The sequence below is a fragment of the Melanerpes formicivorus genome, unplaced genomic scaffold, assembly GCF_026170545.1.
Source record: "Melanerpes formicivorus ecotype bairdi unplaced genomic scaffold, bMelFor1.0.p_v2 SCAF_2, whole genome shotgun sequence".
NCBI lineage: Eukaryota > Metazoa > Chordata > Aves > Piciformes > Picidae > Melanerpes > Melanerpes formicivorus.
In genome coordinates this window covers 22,279,726-22,300,025 of record NW_027142354.1, presented here as the reverse complement: position 1 = coordinate 22,300,025, position 20,300 = coordinate 22,279,726, and the positions used below count along the sequence as shown (strand labels likewise).

The 20,300-nt window shown below is 38.2% G+C and overlaps 1 protein-coding gene across 9 annotated transcripts in view; it reads right to left on the bottom strand.

Annotated features, from left to right (window-relative positions):
- Positions 1-20,300, bottom strand: part of QKI (QKI, KH domain containing RNA binding) — a 162,139-nt gene that overhangs the window by 67,343 nt on the left and 74,496 nt on the right. For 4 of the 9 annotated variants that reach the window (XM_068152913.1, XM_068152920.1, XM_068152927.1 and 1 more), the window contains exon 4: positions 8,836-8,886. The exons of the other annotated variants lie outside the window; for them this stretch is intronic. In XM_068152913.1, the coding sequence (XP_068009014.1) occupies positions 8,836-8,886 (51 nt within the window). The remainder of the gene's footprint in view (positions 1-8,835; positions 8,887-20,300) is intronic. 9 annotated transcript variants of the gene reach the window in all.

Below are 20,300 nucleotides of genomic sequence, written 5' to 3'. Positions count from 1 at the left end.
CTCAAGGATGAGGTGCATATATACCTCATATATACACATATGTATATATATACACATCAAAAACCACGTATCAATAGGGATTCCTCTGCATAAATCTTGCTGAACGTAAAGCGACTATATTGTAAAAACAAAAATACAGTCACACTAACCCTTCGCTTACTTTTTTAGTTACAAAAAAAATTGTAAGCTTTTAAAAGCAAGAACTGCTTCACAATAAGCAATTGCTAACCTCAACATCTCTTCAGAAACTGCTTCGCATTTAGTAAGAAAAGTGAAACTTCACTTACTCCAAATCTTTGCACAAATGTACAAAGATGTCACTACAGAATATTTTTAAAGAAACTTGAACAGGTTAAGAATCTCAGTGTGCTAAGAAATGGAAAAGTAACATCTCTTAACCCCCACAATCTAATGGCCAAGTTTCAGCCACTTACAAAACTCTGCACAAATCTGCCAGCTAAATTTAAGAAAATGAGAACTCTCCCCCATTTTGCCCTTGGAAAACACCCAACTGAAGCAAAAAACAAGATTCATAGGTTTTACTCTTGTATGGACCAAAAGGTTAAGGGATCTCCATTTAATAATAAACAGTTCCCACTTTCTTCAAAAGCAGATGTCTCGTAAATTTATTTTTTTTAAGAAATATGCTGTTAGCTTTTATTTTAGGATGTTTGAATCCTTAAGTCCTTGCTATCTGTCAAAGGAATAAATAAGACTGATGAATCAAACCAAACATACTTATGTAGTATAGCTTTGAAAAACTTTCCAAGCCACAAAGAAGCTGTTCACTCTCAGTGAAATTTAAAAAAAATAAAAAGAGGTAAAACCTGTATCTCACACTGCCTAGGTGTGTAAATTGAAGTGCTTTGTGGAACCTTGACCTTAATGAAAACCAGTGTATCAGCATTGATATGATTACATCTAATATTTTTCATATTCCCCCTTTATTTCAGTCTTTGAGATAATCTGCCTTGAAGATTTCCTCAAAGATGCAAAATAAAAAGCAGGTCTCTGATTCACTTCTGCTTCCTGCAGGTCTGCAGCAAGGGCAAGAAGATTGAAGTGCCTAGGCAGCTAAATGCTATCCTCAATAATTAGATTCAAATCACCTCTTATGCCAACGCGAAAACATAGCACTAAACAAATGGAACTTTTTAGTAAGCGGTTGTTCAAATGAATATTGCAAGATTTAGATACACTGTGCTTACCATTAGAATAGTGCTCCTACACAGTCACCTTAGTGAAAGAAACTCTCCCAAATCACAAGTGAGAACTATTCTGAGGTTTCTTGTATAGAAGGGTTTCTTCCTTAGGCTTCAGTTCAACAACAGAGCTGAAACGGTAACTGCTCACTTCCACCAAAACAAATGGCTCTACTACTTTATCCTTCCTCTTGGCTGCCTGCACAGTCCTTTCCCCTTTGCACCAGCAAATGGCTCTCATTGGACCCTTTTAGTGCCAGCTTAACATGGCAGCAAACTACTCCTGTCAGATTAGGTTTTGCCTGTTTAGCAAGCTGAACTGGCTCAGTGACACATTCCACAAGTAGCAGACTGAGCACAAAGGAGGGCACAGACATATGCCTTTGTAGGAAGCTGCCAGCTGTCAGTCACACCTCCAGCAGACTGCCCAGCCAGCCCTGTGACACCAAACCACTCACAGCAGGGAGTCAGGATTAAGATGAGGGTTCCCTATGTTGTGACCACCTGACTTGCAACTCAGTGGACATGCTGGGTACTCCTCAGTGTCACTTTGGTAAAATATAATTCTAGCGCTAGTTATAAGTTAGGGATTCTGAAAACTGAGTTTCCACTCACATTAAGTAAAGCATGCAAAGCAATCAAGATTTCCCATTTCAAACATTACATCTCAGTTGCTTACCTGAGAAATGAACACATAGTGTCTCATTTATTTAAATAAGGGTGTGGCAAAGAAAAACACCTAGTAAATTCACAGCATAGTGCTTAACACCAAGGAAAATTTCATTTATCCAACAAAGCTGCAAGTCGCAAACTTAATTCTGGCATCCTCCGATTCGAATTTGCAGTCTCACTCTTAAAAATCTGTAATTTCACAGAAGATATTAGCTGTGTTTCAATGGTCCTGTTTCCCCCTGTCATACAGTGACACTAATACTGCCAGATTACAAAAGGCTTTTAACCCCAAACACACAACAAAACAAAACGAAAAAAAAAGGCCTAAAACACTCACACATTCAAAGAAATAACACACTTGGAAAACAAAAATCAAAACAACTACACACACCAACACAAAAACAACTCACCATAACCCCACCAAATAACAAAGCCTTTTGTAATCACTCAGAAGTGTTTTCCACTAACACACTGCATAATTAATGTCACTCGGTTCTTTGTTAACTCTCATTTTGTTGCACAGTGACTTCTCTCACAGTACTAAGTTAGCAATTTTCAGATTTACAGCAGCATTAGAGGCCTTGCATTTTGGATTAGAGAGAAGTGAGACCAGAAATGATGCTCAAAGTTAATTCTGCAGTCAGCAGGTCTTACGAAACCCAATTTGTTACAGAAGACCTTTATCTTGTTGACAAGGTACTGTTAAGCAGATGACCGCCCACGGTTGTATCCCACTGCTTAAATCAAGGCTTGCTCAGCCCTAGTGGGTCCCCCTAGAGTTTGCAGATCTTTTAGAGAAGATAAACAGTAAAATACATTGACAGATATAACAAAGTCATTTTCCACAGATTATTGCTGTTACACAGACACTGTAGTACAGGTGGCATAAATTCACAGCATCTTAGGAAATACACTGTGTTGTTCAGAGAGGGTAAAACGTTGTCTCCCACTTGGAAACAACTGAAAAAGCTCAATTTCAGGGTCACTCTAACCCATATGCTAACTGATTTGCTCAACAGCTAGAAAACTCACCAGTTAATTGCAGTGGTTTTAGTCAGGCTGAGCCTCCATTCATACAGATTTTCTGCAGTTTTGCATTTTGTCTTTCCCTTTTTTTCCTGTTTCAAGGAACAAGCTATATGAGCTTTTTGGAATGCATAAATAATAGTGTAATATATTGCTGTCCACGATTTATTCAATTATTTTGTTTTCAACAATGAGCCACAATTACTAGTACAGTACTGAATGGATCAAAGAATATAGCATTTCTAGAGCTATACAGTACATACCGTTACTGCTAGGACTGCTGGATTTCAGAACAATTAATAGTAAGCCTAGCCTTGTATTTTGTCTACATTCTCTTTTTTCTCATTAAAACAGCAAGTTTACTAAAAAGCTATAACATTTTAATCTTACGGTGATTACACATGCATGTATTTATAAATCTTTGGTGTTTAATGACTTTACTCCTATCTGAAACAAAGTTGCAACAATTAGAAAAAACAAAAATATTTGTAAACAAGTAACCCAGACATATCACAGTATCACAGTATCACCAAGGTTGGAAGAGACCTCAAAGATCATCCAGTCCAACCTATCACCACAGACCTCATGACTAGACCATGGCACCAAGTGCCACGTCCAATCTCCTCTTGAACACCTCCAGGGATGCTGACTCCACCACCTCCCTGGGCAGCCCATTCCAATGATGAACAACTCGCTCGGTGAAGAACTATCTCCTCACCTCAAGCCTAAACCTCCCCTGGCACAGCTTGAGACTGTGTCCCCTTGTTCTGGTGCTGGTTGCTAGAGAGAAGAGACCAACCCCTTCCTGGCTACTGGCTACAACCACCTTTCAGGTAGTTGTAGAAAGCAATGAGGTCACCCCTGAGCCTCCTCTTCTCCAGGCTAAACAATCCCAGCTCACTCAGCCTCTCCTCCTCTCCTCATAGGGCTTGTGCTCAAGGCCTCTCACCAGCCTTGGTGCCCTTCTCTGGACACGTAACAGGCAAGATAGAAGTGCAAATTAAATAAAACTAACTTCTACTTTAAAAATAAATCAAAACTTCGCCATGAAGAACACAGAGAGCTGCCTAAATTTGACACTGAGTACAGAATTTACAGTATAAGTTGAACTCTTGAATGAATTAAAACTACCACAACCATTGGTCTCACAACACAAACTTTCCAAGTGCTTGAATGAAACCTTTCTCACAGACTGCAACTATATTGTTTTACTGCACCAGTTGTCACAAATCCTTGCTACACACCCAAGCTGCCACCTAGATAACTCAAAGTACACCCACTGTTCCAAGGGTTCTTTATGACTAATTGCATGCAACAACTCTATTGATTATGTTGACTGCAGGATGCTTTAAGTGCCTAATTTTTAATAGATGCCAGTGCACTATCAGAAATATGCAAAAAGTCATTAAAAAAAAATTAACTGCTTCTACCCTTCCGAATTTACAAACTTATTGTGTTAAAATGCCCGCTATATACAATTGCATGCTTACCTGCCTCTGCAAAAATCAAACCACAGCTTTACAGTTTATATTAAAATATTCCTGAATAATCAAAAAATGAACGAAGATGGTAAGGCTAGGGAGAAAAGATCATTATATGCATGCCTTTTTAAATTCTACAAGAGTTTCATCCATCTTAGAAAATAAGACAGCACTGTGTATGAATTGAGGACAAAAATAATTACACGCTCTGCTTACATCCTAGAGTGATAGCTAGAAGGAAAGCGTTTCCTACACTTCAGGAAAGCACAAGCATAATCCCTTTGTTCAAAATGCATTTCTAACAGATGACAACTAATCAGTGCCAACTGAAAGGTGCTGACCTCCCACTTCCTGACCTGGTTACTTTATTTTTCCCCTCTTCTCCATTGTCAAACTGGTACAGGCATTAACTTCAGCCAATATGGCTTAATAACTAGCAAAATCTATCCCACTGAACTATACTCTCAAAATAGCTCCACAAATTCTTGCTCCTTTCTTGACCGTGTTGTAAACCTCTTGACATGGAGTAGTACATTTCCCTCCATCTCTCAAAACAGAACTTCAATAAAACTTTCCCAAATAGTCCCAGAGGACTGGAAGCTGGCCAACGTTGTGCCCATCCACAAGAAGGGCCGGTTGGATGAGCCAGGGAATTATAGGCCTGTCAGCCTGACCTCAGTGCCAGGCAAGATCATGGAACAGGTCATCCTGAGTGCAGTAACACAGCACTTACAGGATGGCCAAGGGATCAGGCCTAGCCAGCATGGATTTCGGAAGGGCAGGTCCTGCCTGACCAACCTGATCTCCTTCTATGATCAGGTGGCCCACCTGGTGGATGTGGGGAGGCCTGTAGATGTGGTCTACCTGGACCTCAGCAAGGCCTTTGACACCGTCCCCCATAGCGAACTCCTGGCCAAGCTGTCAGCCCATGGCTTGGACGGGAGCACACTGCACTGGGTTAGGAACTGGCTGGAGGGCCGAGCCCAGAGAGTGGTGGTGAATGGTGCCACATCCAGCTGGCAGCCAGTCACTGGTGGTGTGCCCCAGGGATCAGCGCTGGGCCCCATGCTCTGTAACATCTTTATTGATGATCTGGATGAGGGCATTGAGTCAATCATCAGTAAATTTGCAGACGACACCAAGCTGGGGGCAGGAGTTGATCTGCTGGAGGGTAGAGAGGCTTTGCAGAGGGACCTCGACAGGCTGGACAGATGGGCAGAGTCCAACGGCATGAGATTAACACATCCAAGTGCTGGGTTCTGCACATTGGCCACAACAACCCCATGCAGAGCTACAGGCTGGGGTCAGAGTGGCTGGAGAGCAGCCAGGTAGAGAGGGACCTGGGGGTGCTGGTCGATGGTAGGCTGAACATGAGCCTGCAGTGTGCCCAGGCAGCCAAGAGGGCCAATGGCATCCTGGCCTGCATCAGGTACAGTGCAGCCAGCAGGAGCAGGGAGGTCATTCTGCCCCTGTACACTGCACTGGTTAGGCCACACCTCGAGTACTGTGTCCAGTTCTGGGCCCCTCAGTTTAGGAAGGATGTTGACTTGCTGGAGCATGTCCAGAGAAGGGCAACGAAGTTGGTGAGGGGTTTGGAACACAAGCCCTATGAGGAGAGGCTGAGGGAGCTGGGGTTGCTTAGCCTGGAGAAGAGGAGACTCAGGGGTGACCTTATTGCTCTCTACAACTACCTGAAGGGGGGTTGTAGACAGGCGGATGATGGTCTCTTCTCCCAGGCAGCCAGCACCAGAACAAGAGGACACAGTCTCAGGCTATGCCTGGGGAGGTTCAGGTTGGATGTTAGGAAGAAGTTCTATACAGAAAGAGTGATTGCCCATCGGAATGGGCTGCCCGGGGAGGTGGTGGAGTCGCTGTCATTGAAGGTTTTCAGGTGGAGACTTGATGCGGTGCTTGGTTGCATGGGTTAGTTGTTTAGGTGGGTTGGATTGGTTGATGGGTTGGACGCGATGATCTTGAAGGTCTCTTCCAACCTGGTTTGGTTTATTCTAAATAAAGGTTTATTCTAAATATATATGTAACTCTGTATTGCTATGGAACGATGCAGATTTCCTTACCATGAATAAAAGAGACAAAAGAAAGTCAAAACCCCAACTAGTTTCCACACTGAAAAAAGTTCTTAAAGCATTCAAAGAAATGTGGTAAGAATTAATAACATCAGCACACTACATATCATTCATTAATATGCTCTATGTTACAACTGCAAGATACCAACAGAATTAAAGCACCCAAGTATTTGCTATTACATTTTCATCTTTGCACTGCATTATGATTTAAGAATGCATCCAGATGTCACAAATGAGCTTCACTATTTTAGAACAGGAAAAAAAATATGTCAAAAACATTAAAAAGTTCCAGCCCTTTCCCCCCAAGAAACAGCCAATATTAAGAAGAACTAAAACATAAGTACAGAGTTTCACTGCTTAACTTCCCAGTTATCAGCACACATCTAGTATCATTCACAGTCAAAAATTCTAGGTCTGTTTCAAATGTCTGCATCTCTAAATAAGACAAACAGCCAAAAGAACACGTGTGGTGGAGAGAACAGGTATTTCAAGAGTGTCTAAAAAGAAGCTGGGGTAGGTAAAAGCATCACCTCCATAGAGAAAGAATGACTAATTGTTCTGAAGGGTCAAACCCAAAACATGCCCTAGCCCAGACAATGGGCTAAGCACCTGCAAATGTGCTAAGCTGGTCAGTTCCTGGGGTCCAGAAGGTCCAGACAAATGTATAGCACGTGTAATTAACTTTGTAACACAGCTGTGTGTACCCCTAGCCATGTTTGGATAAGCCCCATCCTATAGGTCCAGTTACCAGTTTTCTGTGTTACCAAAGGGCATTAATTGTCTTGGGACAGCATTTAAATCGGTCAGGAAGTTAGGCAACTTGCCTTGTTCTCACACCGACAGCAACTGGAGCCAAATGCTGCCTGAGTAGCAGCTGAAGAACCTGTCCTAACAGGCAACAACTACACCCTAGTCTTGCACCTGGACCAAGGCAGAAAGAGAAAAAGCTCCAAGAGAACTGAATTGCAGATGAGCCATGGAAAGACTACCGCCTGGCAATGAGGCACAGAAGAGAGAGAGAGAGGCTCCTAGCCCTCTCTGAGCCAAGGACAAGCTCCAGACCATGAACTGGGCATGAGAGGAGAGGCACCCCTATCCCTCCCTGAGCCAATGGCAACTCGGATTATAGTCACAGCATCTGGGAAAATGCTGGACAGAAGAGCAAGTGGTGAGTACCTGGCCAATCTGCCATAGAACCCCATTTGTGGGAAACTGCAGCACCTTAATTTCCAATTTGAATCACTGTATTGGAAATTCTTAGATCTGTGCTTAAATGGTTTAACTGTCTTCATATGTGGAATGTGTCACTCAACCAAATAACAGAACATGTAAATATACTTCGTAAATAGGTTATGGCAGTGTTTGAAGATAACCACCATCCAAAATATTAAATAAAATATATAAAAATATACATTTAATCACACTAATTCAAGCACCCTTACTGTACTTTCCCCAAAGCCTCTAGTCCCACAATTGTTTAAATTATTCTAAGTCAGCACTGCTAGTCCCACTTCTGTGTACTAAAGTGCCTGAAATCCAGTTCACGGTTCAATAGCAACAAGGAAGTTTGCATCGCTAGTTTTCAGCTGTCTTAGCACCAAAGCAAGTCAAAGTAATTTAAATCACCAGTAACTATCTCAAGAAAGGGAGAAAGCACACCCAGCCAAGGTCTGAATGCCACTGAACAGCAAGTGTTGACTTGTATCATCCAAATAGAGGCCTGGAACTGCAGCCTGAGATAAGTGAAGGAGGCAAATCTCCTGAAGAGCAATAGCATTCAAAAAGCTGATTGATTTTTAAAACTTCAGCAATACAGATGGGTAATTCCTTCCTGTACCTTCAATATGTCTTTCAGAAAAGAGCAAAACTACTAATTCAAGAGTACAAGTAATATCTTCCAGAGAAGCTCAACATGAGCTTGCAGAAATTTGCCCAGCACAGAAATAATTACAGACATAGTACCTAAGAGGTTGTTGAATTGTCCTTAGTGAGAATGCTGAGAAGCTGATTTGAACACCAGCAGCTGGAGGTAGCAAACATTACCCAGAATCACTATCATGAATGACCCAACAACTTGAATTTTGAAGATAGGTTCACAAGAAAAAAGAACTATTATTACCTTACTAATATTAAAGTTGTGTGCATTTACACCAACTAGGTATTGCAACAACAGGTAACTGATGCGAAGCCTGTCAGTAGTCAATAATAGCTTAAACATTTTTCCCTGCATCAAAAATACAAAGCAAATTCATCATTCAGCAAAGGGGGAAGGGGGCATTTGAGATTCTTTTTCTACCAGGGACTCCTCAAATTATAGGTGAAATGCTGGAGCTTATTGGAATGTTTACAAGAAGTAAAACATTTACTTGCCTCTACCTCCAAAACTGCTGGATCATGGCTGTCTCTGCTCTTAAAGGAGACCTGAAAAGCAAAAAAAAATTGGGCTTGTGCCCTATTTTGCTTCTTTAAGATGTTTAAGAGAGTCATGAAGAGTTGGAATTAGGGTTTTTATTTTATCCTATGGTGGATGCTATTTATTCTTTCTTGTTTACACTTGAGATTAACATCCTAAGAAGCCATCAGACAATCTAGTGAAGGGAAAACAATCAACAGCAGCTAAGTCACAGAACACTGGACAAAAACTCCAGCTTTCTTCTCCTCATCCTCCCATCCAAGTTTTCCTTCAGGTCATAACACAAACTGTCTTTCCAGAGTTAAGTCTTCCCCCACTATCATTACTGACTCACACAATTTAACCACATACAGAAAAAAAATCCTCAAAACCCAAATGACACAAAACCAAGATGCCTAAAACCAAACAAAAATAAAACCGAAACAAAACAACAAAACTAGAGGGGGGTAATAAAAGAAAACCAAACCAAACAGCCCCCCATCCCCTTAAAACAACACAAAACCAAACCAAATGAAAGCCACTCCACCAAAAATCCCACAAATTTGATTGTATGTTAAAATTTTAAGATAAAAGGCAATCCAGAAAACCCAAGCTCAAATCCTTCTTGGGCCCTGTTTATGTTTCAAAATAGCAAAATAAGTAGAAAAGCAATTTTCAGAAGTTTTTCCACAAATAGAAATGAGGAGGGGGAAAATCCATGAGTTTGTTACCTACAAAAAGGACACACACAGAATTTTCTCTTCTACTACCAACATGTCTGTAAGACAGCTTATAGATATATATACTACAATGATGCTGCTACCAGAATAAAGAAGCTGCCAAACTGTTTTTTTTTGCAAAACAGTGCATTTGGTCTCATAGTACGAGGCTAATTAGAAAAGAACAGTCAAATTCATACCACATGCAAATGATCAAAGAGGATAGCTTAAACTAATACCCATTACTGTTGAGTAATCACAACAGCTCATCAGTTTTAAAAAAGGGATAATATACTTTTTAAATGGTTTGAAGCCCATCCTCCATTCCTTCCACCTACATTTCAACTATGTAATTACTAATTAGTACTAATTACTAATATATTAAAGAGGGAAGTAAAATTTTTTGATAAGTAAGGAAGGTAAAAATGTTGCTTATGAAAAGCATGCAATTGAGTAAAAACAAAGCAGGATGCCTAAACCCAGGAACATATCCAAAGCACATACTTAAAACTCTACTGTGAGAAGTTGTCTTCAAATTATGCATCACAGAAAGTGTGCTTGACCAGCACAGCGTTTTCAGTAATGTCAAGTCAGTGAACTGGATGAAATGCCTCATCACTACATACATGATCTTGTTGAAATTCTAAACTGTTGTTAGCCTCAATTCCTTTCTCCAAGAGCATTTTAGTGTGATGTACTCAAACAGAAGTACCTTGTGACACAAGCTACAGTTTAACAGGTATTTCTTTCAGGTACAGTATTGGCTTAAGCCACCTAACAATATTGTGAACTCTGCACAGAAGCAGGCCAAAGACCTGGGCTCTACCTTAGATCTTTTCTTCAATGTAGGTCTCTGTGCATTTATGACAATTACAAAGTTATTTCTCTAGCTGCAAGGACCAGCAAGCACCAATTCAAAGAGTACTGACACTAGATTAAACACTCCGGTGACATAATTCAAAGGTATGGTGTATTGGAATTTTATTGACTGTTTTGGGAGGGTTTTTTTGAAGATGGAGTTGGAGGTGGAGATAGTGTGCTTGGTGGGTGTTTTTCCTTCCAGAAGTGAACTATGAAGTGATAATAGATTTAGGTGATTTTTTTTAATGGGCAGGGGGAGGGGATATATTTCTCTAAAATGTTCTCCAATACTTAATTTTCAGTAAGTCAAAATTAGGAAAATCAAGTTCAGTTCTGAAGACTAGCTTTAAGGTCTAAAAAGCATATGACTACAGGATCATACATGAGATTCTTGATTCAAGGCTATGAAGAAAAATATTCATGAAATGCTAAGTCTTCTATTGAACAAGCATTCTTCTCATCAGGAAAGTCTTACTTCAACAGGTGAAATAGCATATTATGAGTTCAAATAAAAACATTATAACAGACACTAAAGTATCTCAAAATATAAAGGTGAAATTTAACTCTGCCATCTTAACAACCATCTATCACTGAAAACAGTGGTCCTAACTACACAACTTCCTCTGAGCTGCCCCTGCTGCTTGGACAATTGCAGAAGGGCCAATTTAAGAAATACAGACTCAATTGATTCTTGAAGATAAACATGAAACAGTGGGAACAGATGTCCCAAGGCTTTTAATGCCAACTGACCATTAGATCAATCCAAAGATAGTGCTGTACCACTTACAGAGAATCTTCAGTAATTTGTTACAGCAAGAAGATTTTGTCTGTTTAGGACTACTAATATGATTAACTTACAGAGCTCAAGCATTACTCTCCTTAAGAGTGAGCAGACCTCTTCAATCCTGCATAATTTGACAAAAAAATGTAGTAGAGTGTTAAATTAAATTTGGATTTAAAGACATCTGTAGTTATTTCAATGCCCATTACATCACCCGTTTAAAAGAAAAGAAGTATTTATACCAAGTCAAATTCCTTTTAAGATTACCAGATGTAAATAATACAGAAGTGTTTTGTTGGCTTGATTTGTTTTATTGTTGTTGGGGGGTTTGTTTGTTGTTTTGGTGCTGAGTTGGTTGGTTTGGTTTTTGTGGTATGCAGACAACCATACACAGTCTTATTAGCCAGGTCATCACAGAATACTGAAACGCATGCATTACACAAGTTCTCTATGTCGCAATATTGACCCCCACCTCCAAATAACTATGTGGTTCTTAACCACTAAAACTGCAGGTATGAAGACAGACTGAAGAGACTGGAATTTAAAGAAGTGGTAAAACACCTAGTTTGATACATATGAAAATTACCCTTCTAAACTACAGAAAGCAAGAAAATTTGGAAAATGAAAGTTTCTGTGATTTACATAAAACTTTGATAAATTAAAGTCTAATTACACTACATTGCATTTTTTTTTTCCAGCTCATCTTACTGTTATTTCTCTTTTTATATCTAAGCTTAAAGCCAAGTAATTTTTTTCCAATTTCAGAGACTTTGACCAGAAGTAATCATCAGGATGATCTAATCTGGCATCCAATATATCATAGGCGATTACCTTTCAAGAGAAAGAAACCTGCTCTGACAGTAATCATTACAAATGGTTTAGAGCATATCCAAGGTCATCATAACTTGACTCTGCTAATATATGGAATTACTAGTTTCTACATGGATTCTTCACATTTTCTTAAAGAGAATTTGGAATCACTCAAAATCTGATTTTATTAACAAAACAAAACAAAATCTTATCTTTGAGGCACAGACATTCCAAGGGCTAAATGTTAAATTCTCCTTACCATCTTTCCCAGTAAATTCTGAATTTTTACCCCTTAAAGAATCACATTCTCCTTTCAGCTGTCCAAATGGCTAAGAAAATGGAGAGAGTGGATAAAGACCATCAATATCACCACTATATGGTGGTTTTAGGCTATGCCTTTAAAATTTAGTTACAGATTTCAAGCAGAAAAGTATAAAAATACAGATAAACCACTACTGAGTGTAAAAAGGAAAACAAAAGATGATTCTAAACAAATTCATTGGGTAAATATCTAGAAAAAGAGGAGCTGTACCATAACAATTCTTCCCTTTTCTCTTCTGTTCTGATCGCTGGCTGTTTTGCTTTATTCAGGAGAGATAATGCACTTTATCTGGCCTTGGTTAAGTCTAACTTCCCTGATCCTCTCTCTCTTGTCCTTTTTGTACAGAGAGGTAAGGGAGAGGCAGGGAGGGAAAAGCTAGTAGCTTTCCCTGGTTCTTGGCCAGGTTTTTTTTTTTGTTGTTGTTTGCTGATTGTAAATCTCTGTATAATACAGTAAATACTGTATATTTTTTACATATTCATTGCATTCCATTGTAGACTGTAGATTTTGCTTGTAAATATAGCTTGATTTGCTTCTAACTGAGTTGGTCTGGCAAAGTTAATGTTGGGGGGGAAACTTCAACCCACCACAACTATCTGCTGTACAACCTTATGTAGTTTTGCTCAAGAATGACCTCAGCAGATGGAATACTGCAAATACCAGATGCATGCAAGTGCTTTGTTAAAGCTAAAAGCACTCATGTGAGACATGATCTACAGGCCCTAACCATAAATAAAATACCATCCACATTGTCAATTTTTTAGTTGCTGATCCTACATAGGCAGGATCTCAGCTTGCTAGATATCATGATTCACTGTGCACATCCACAATAAAAACAAGCTTCATGACAAGCTTTTAGCAGTACTGATTTTATCATTAAGAAAAAAGGCACATTTACTAAGTGTGCCTGTATTTCAAATGAAAAAACACCACCAATTCAGAGACTGTAATGAGAGATAAGGGGTCTGAATTTTCCTTATGTGTTGTGATACGTAAAACTTGTTATGATGATGCTTAACAAATAGTAGTATTCCAGAGGACGCCTGGAGGGCTGAGAGAGCCAACTCAGCTTCTGGACGTTTCATGTCCCAAATCTCATTGGAAAAACAAATTAAAGTTTGTTTTGTGGTTTGTTTGATTTTTTTAAGGATCTCAAGATAGTATGCTTTTCCTCTTTGAGAAAGTGTATGACTCAAGGCAATTATTTTGTAAAAAAATTTTTTTGTTCACCTTAAACAGGAAAATTCAGGAAAAACTGTTGATGAAACCACTTGATTGGTTCATCCCAGCTGGCATTTTTCAAGTTATAACTAGAAATGAGAACTTCTGTTCAGTCTCAGACTTAGGAACCTCACCCCAGGGCAAGGATATACTGAAGTTCCCCCCCTGCCCCAGAAGTGACTGTGAGTCCTAGAGGAATAATAAAGAACATAATGGGAAAGCCTGCTCATAACAAAAGGGTCTAGGAAAGGCAACTGCTACACAAAGCGTTCCTTTACCTTTAGACATTTTAGCACTGTAAATAATTTCAATGCCAAAATTTATCTACAGTTTCAGTGTAGAAAAAAAATGGAAAAACAGTTAAAGAAACAGATCATTTCACTTCACAATGCCAGATCATAAAATACCTTATCTAATTTAATGCTTAGCACTATTTACTTTATACGGTTTGCTGAGTAGGACCAAATTTACATTTCACTTTATGAATCATCTAATGCAATCAGTAGTCATGAGAAGATTTGCTCCTAACTTTATGCAATTAAATAATCCCATGAAATTTATCACTTCATATGACCAGAAAGAAAAGCAGACTGACTAAAAAAAAAAAATCACACCACTTATGAGATCTTTCTAGTTTTCTTTCTGTAAACCATGATGGTCAAACAAATAAAGTATTTTTTTAACCTGATTTTTCTGTGATGTTTGCTTGTACCTTGTGAGATTACAAATTTCCACTACCAAATACAAGCTAGCTTTCTGCTCTTTAACAATGGTACTCCCTTAAGTTTTCCAAGAAAGTAAGAAAAACTTGGAAGTTTTTCACACCTGACAAAGCTTTTTGTAGTAATGGGGTTTGTTTGCTTATTTTTGGTCAATTGTAAAGTTTGATCTAAGACCAGGCATTACTGCCTAACCATGCAGTATGTGCAACATGCTTTCTCAACAGACTTTATTCATTGTGTCTAATTATTTCAGGCAATCTTACTTTCTGTTTATGACTTATGTTTATTCACCTAAGAGATAAAGCTCTGAAGTTGTGGTTGAATTAGCATATACCCCCATATCCACTGAGATCTTGGAAGAATTCTGCATACGTGCTTTAAAGCTGTTTCAGAAACCCTTCTAATTCTTTTACATTTTTGGCCAAATTAGTCTAGCATTAAACATTCTCAAATAAAGCTGTTCAAGTTCATTGAACACAGATCCCTCCAAACTTTTTAAGTAATGTAACCAAACAATTCCTTGATTTCTTAGGATGAGGGGAATACATTTGCTTGGTGAACGTTCAGCATTAATGTAACCTTTACTGTATAGTGAATGAAAGAAGATCCACATAGATTATCAAGTCTTTCTTCTATTTCTTGCCTTACACTTTTTCTCCTGTTTAGATATGCATAAAACCAGCTGTTACTTAGAGAATTCTATCTCATACTGAAGGCTTCCCACTCAAAATACTGCATTCAGTTCTGTCACATACTCAAGACATTTGGGGAAAAATACATAAATGTGATTACAAAGCCTTGCAAAATCAGACCTGAAGACATTACAAAATAACAAACGTTAATAGGACTTGAGAAAACCAGCAACACTAGAAAATACACTTCAAACACTTTGAACATAAAAACTCAAGCAATACATTTTACATTTAACTCCCCACTTTTTCTCACATGTAAGCTACACAAACAAGAACAACAATACAAACAACCCCACAGTGATATAAGGATGCTTCACACAGTAATGACATGAACCAAGACAAAGAGAGCAAGCATCTTCCAAATGTATAACTTCTGCATTACAGTAAAAGATTTATTTTAGCTTCTACTAGGCACTATTAGTTTAATGCAAGATTTAAGAGTCAAAGAATTAAACACAAACAAAACAACACCAAACGACAAACCTCTTTTTTCTTTAACATTAGTAGGTTCATAAGAAAAACAATAACAAACCACCAAAAAAAAACCCACCACACAATAACAAACAAAAACCCACCACCACAACAACGTATAAATCAGCCTCCAGAAAGCTGAAAAAAAATCCTGTTAATTGTCATCACCTCACGTCTTCATCACCAGATAAACAAGTGCATTATCACTGTTTAATACAAGTTTTAATTGAGTACTGTCACTGGTGGGAAGAAAAGTGCAGAACCACCACTTTCCATATCAAACAAAGCAGGTAATTAACAGCTATTCTGGCACAATCCCTTATCATCAAAACACACAACACTGTTAAGTTCTCTCAATGCCAATGCTTTGCTTGAACAAAGGAAAGCTGATGTTTCAGGGTCACATTGGCTCCTTTAATACACAGGCATAAATTTACTGCTCAGTCAAACACCTATAATTAAACACAAGAAAAATATAATTCTAATATTCAGACAGGCTTGCATGTAAGTGGGATATTTCCCTCTGTAAAGATGATTGCCTTTAATTTTTTTGGTTTCAAGTAGCTACAGTTCACTTATTTCTGATTACACAGCAATTAGCTATGCAAATACAAGATATCTAAAAAAAAATGCTTTCTCAAATGTCAGACTGTAAGCAATCAAGCTTATTCTTTTCTCCTGCACACACGAGCTATTCATTAAATAGCTATTGTTTTAAAAACATTCCAACAGATTGCCTTTATCTGGGCTTTAGAAGCAAGTATGGGAGTGCATATTACCCAGAACACAGCTCATTGGGGAATGAAAATGATCTGGCAATTAATTTAATATATACATGATACTAGTTACAACTAAATACCATACACCATACTGTTTGGGCACTTTTCCTACTTCTGTTACTATTAATATCTCAGCTCACTGCACCTTCAAATTAACAAAGCCTCCTTGGTTTGTATATAGTTAATAATAATGTGTTGATATTAAATTTGACAGCCAGAGATGCAGATTTATTGAATATAAGGTTTTTTTCCCTTGTGTATTGAAAATACACTCATAAATTCACCATGAAAACTATAATTTTGACAAGAACAGTCGTTCTGAACCACCCCTATATTTGGTGTTTTGTGAGGGCCCACATACCTGTTCTATAAGAAATGTACACTTAAAATTTTATGCATCTAGATCAGAGAGATGAGTTGAGTCCCTGTGACACATTTCATGAGGTCTCCAGAAGCAACTCACAGTTTCAGAAATCCACTGCTCACAGGTTAAAATGGTGAGGAAGGATGTTCAGCAGAAGCTCTGAAAAGCCCAGAGTTACTGCAATGTTGATCGACTAGTTTGTAAAATGTTAGTCACAACTATGGTCTACCATTGACACTTGTAAAGCTGGCTCTTGCAAAACTCTAAAGAAGCAGTAACAAAATGGGAGTGGGGGTTGGGTCCTTGTTTCTCTAAATGATCATGAAATCACCTACAAGCTAACAGGAGGGGAAAAAAGATCCCTAAAAGCAAGCCTGTTTTCAGTGACTCAGCTGTGAGGAACACTAACAAAGGAAGCTGAAGCAGTTCTTTTCTAAGGCTTAGCTTTCAAGCCAGGTAACTAAAGTAAATAAAAATGCTTTGCTAGTTGATTCCATGATTGCCAACCACCTTTCAAGATGTCTCATGCAGGAGCACAGATCCTTTTTCAAGGTCAGGAGAGCAGCAAAAAAATTACAAGAGATATCAGATTCAGAGGTTTCTTTAAAAACTTGGAGGGAAAAAAAAATCATTTTCACTTTGAAACCTAGTAACAGGCCCTGAAATGTTCTGGAAGCTCAAAGAAAAGCTGGAAAGGTCTTTTACAAGAACTGACATTTACGAGCCAATAGATGAATGCGTGTGACAAATTATGTGACATTTTGAGGGTCTTCAAATCCACTTCATATTTTTATTTTCCCTTTAAATGTTCAACTTGATTTCATCTGTCCCTTCTCTTGCAATAAAGAAGCCTTATTTAACCAGCCAGTATGGCAAAACACATTGCCTGTCAGCTTGCTGTTGTTGCCCATACAACCCTTATGCACCTTCTGCTGCTTCTTCCCTAAGGGTCACTATAAACAACTGCTCAAGCAGAAAATGCAACCTGTGTATTGAACTCCTACCCACTACAGTATGATGTAAAGAATGATTCTGCTGACAGGGGAACCTGAATATTCCCTCCCAGTGGTATCCCTGCAAACACTCCTCCATCTATTATGTGGTTCTCCAAGACGGATGCTGGAAAAATCCTGTATGGAGTACAGTGAAAGGCCAGGATCCAAAAGAATACTCAAAAAGCCAGACTGTTGCCAGTTTCTGAATCTGGCAAGATTGGTAGTACAGTTTTATCTACTCAAATTTCCTCTGTTTAATATTCCCACTTGCAAGCCAGCCAACTGAAAGAGGATTTAATAGGAACACAAGTAATAGGTCAAATACTGTCAATTTCAAACCATTACACCATTTTCTACCTGGTAGACACTTTTCCTTTAAGTCATGAAATAAGTATTCAAATACAGCATGTCTGATGCCTGCAGCAAATAAATTCAGACTTCCTTAAGAGAACAAACATTTGTTTCTGCAGGTTTCAGGTGCATACAGACAAAACAGCAAAATCAAAGTATTTGATTTTTGCAGATGGGGTTTAAGGGAAGGTTAACTTTACCACAAATTAACTACTGCAAAAAAGCTGCATTTTAAACTAAATTGAACTTAGAAGACTGGAAACTGAAAAAAAAAAAAAAAAAAATCCACTGCTTGGGCTGCAAAAAAACACCTCACCAGATATTGACTAATTTCCAGATTAGCTTCAGTAATTCAAACCATATTAATAACTACAAAAACTATCACTTATTTTGGTTTGCAATGCCGCTTATCTGAAGACATTTTCTGATTAATGCTATTATGAGTCAGTGTGAGTTAAGAGATTTAAGTTTTAGGTCTTTTTGCCAGTCAAAATGAACATTCAGTTCTAGTGTTGTCAACTTGAAACATAAATGATTGTTTCAAAGCCACCTCAAAGACTGCTTGGCCATTGGAAGCTTATTTACTTACTAAATGGGAAGTGCATAAAAGTGTCAACACAAAACAACATACACTTTTCCTATAGAAATTCATTCTAAATCTAAATTCCTTAGTCAGATACTAGCCTTTAGTTATTCAAATTATATGTTTGTCAGTTCAGCAAGCTAGTTACAAAAACCCAAGTCCCAAGAACTCTAGCAACCTAAAAATTAAATTCCTTGAATACATATGGTTGCAAATACATGGGGAATTTGAAATACACAGTACTGCATCTTAAATGGCTCCCAAATAATTCCACTGAGGGGATCAATTAAATAAGTCAGACAATTGGACTCAGACAGTTGGCTAAATGTGGTTTGGCATTCCAATCCTTTAGCAGTATTCTATTGCCAGGCAAATATTAATTGCTTCTGTACAGCTGCAGAAGCAAATATTCCAACTGACTTATAGACATACTCCAAACTGTACATAAGCAGTGATAAAACTGGCATTAACATGCAAGGGGGCCCATCTTTCAAAAAGATTGTTTCTACCTTAGTAGGGAAAAACATGCAATTGCTGAAGTGAACAGCAGCTTTCCCACAGAATGGGCCATGTGCTGTCACCACCTCTTTCCTTACACCCTTGAGCACCACCACAGCAGAAACACTAAGGACTACTATATTACATGATCAAGCTAATTAAAAAAAAATTATATATACATATATGTATAAAAATAGGTTTCTGTAGGCCAAATGTCAGTATCTGTTATGCAGAATTTAAAGGTACTATGGAAATAACTGTTATTTTGACATGGAGAAATGCGGGAGCCAGAAAAAAAATAATACTGAGAACTAGGAGAAAATGTCCATGAGTTGGACAGGACTTTGGGAACTGTTGCCAGAGCTCCAGACTGCAGAGATGACAGGATAAGAGCAGAGAAAGACCAGCTTTCAGGTTTTCATCATAGTGCTGGCATCTGACTTAGCTGACTATCAAGCTAGAAGCTGTCTTAAGCTAAACTGCTATTGAGAGAGTGTTAAGAAAAAAAAAAAACCAAACACCACAATTTTTTAAATCCAAAGAAATCCACTGTAATACCAACGCTCAAAGAAAACAATTTCAAAAAAGCCTCCAAATAATTAAATAACCATGCAGCAGAATATCTAACTCCTCTTTACTGCCATGAAATGTTACCTTCACTGACAACAGTTGCACCAACCTTGTGCCACCACACAGGGTCAGAACAGCAGGGAAAGACTGGGGAAAAAAGTAACACCTGCACCAGACTTAGTAATTGAATAAAAACAAACAAACAAAAACCCTCATAATTTATATAAGTTTTATATAAGTATATAAGTTTTATATAAGTATTATACCCAAATATTTACATTATATATATTAACCGGCCACAAGACACATCAAGGTATTCAATTAACAGGTTCTGCTTTTGAAGAAAAATTCCTTCTGTTTCTGCATGGAAAAACACCACTAGCATACTTTCAAAATGGTGCAGAAAAGTCAGGACAGGTTAGTTCATAATTACATTGCCTATTGTACTTGTCAGGAATCAAGATATTTCAAAAATTCTAGTTGAGATGCCAACTGATCTTAAAGTACTTGAGACATTTGGGGAAAATAGATAAATGTGATTGCAAAGCCTTGCAAAATCAGATCTGAAGGCATTACAAAATAACAAACATTAATAGGACCTGAGAAAACCAGCTACTTTAGAAAATACACCTCAAGCACTTAGAACATAAAAACTCAAACAATACAATTTCACATTTAACTCCCCACTTTTTCTCACATGTGAG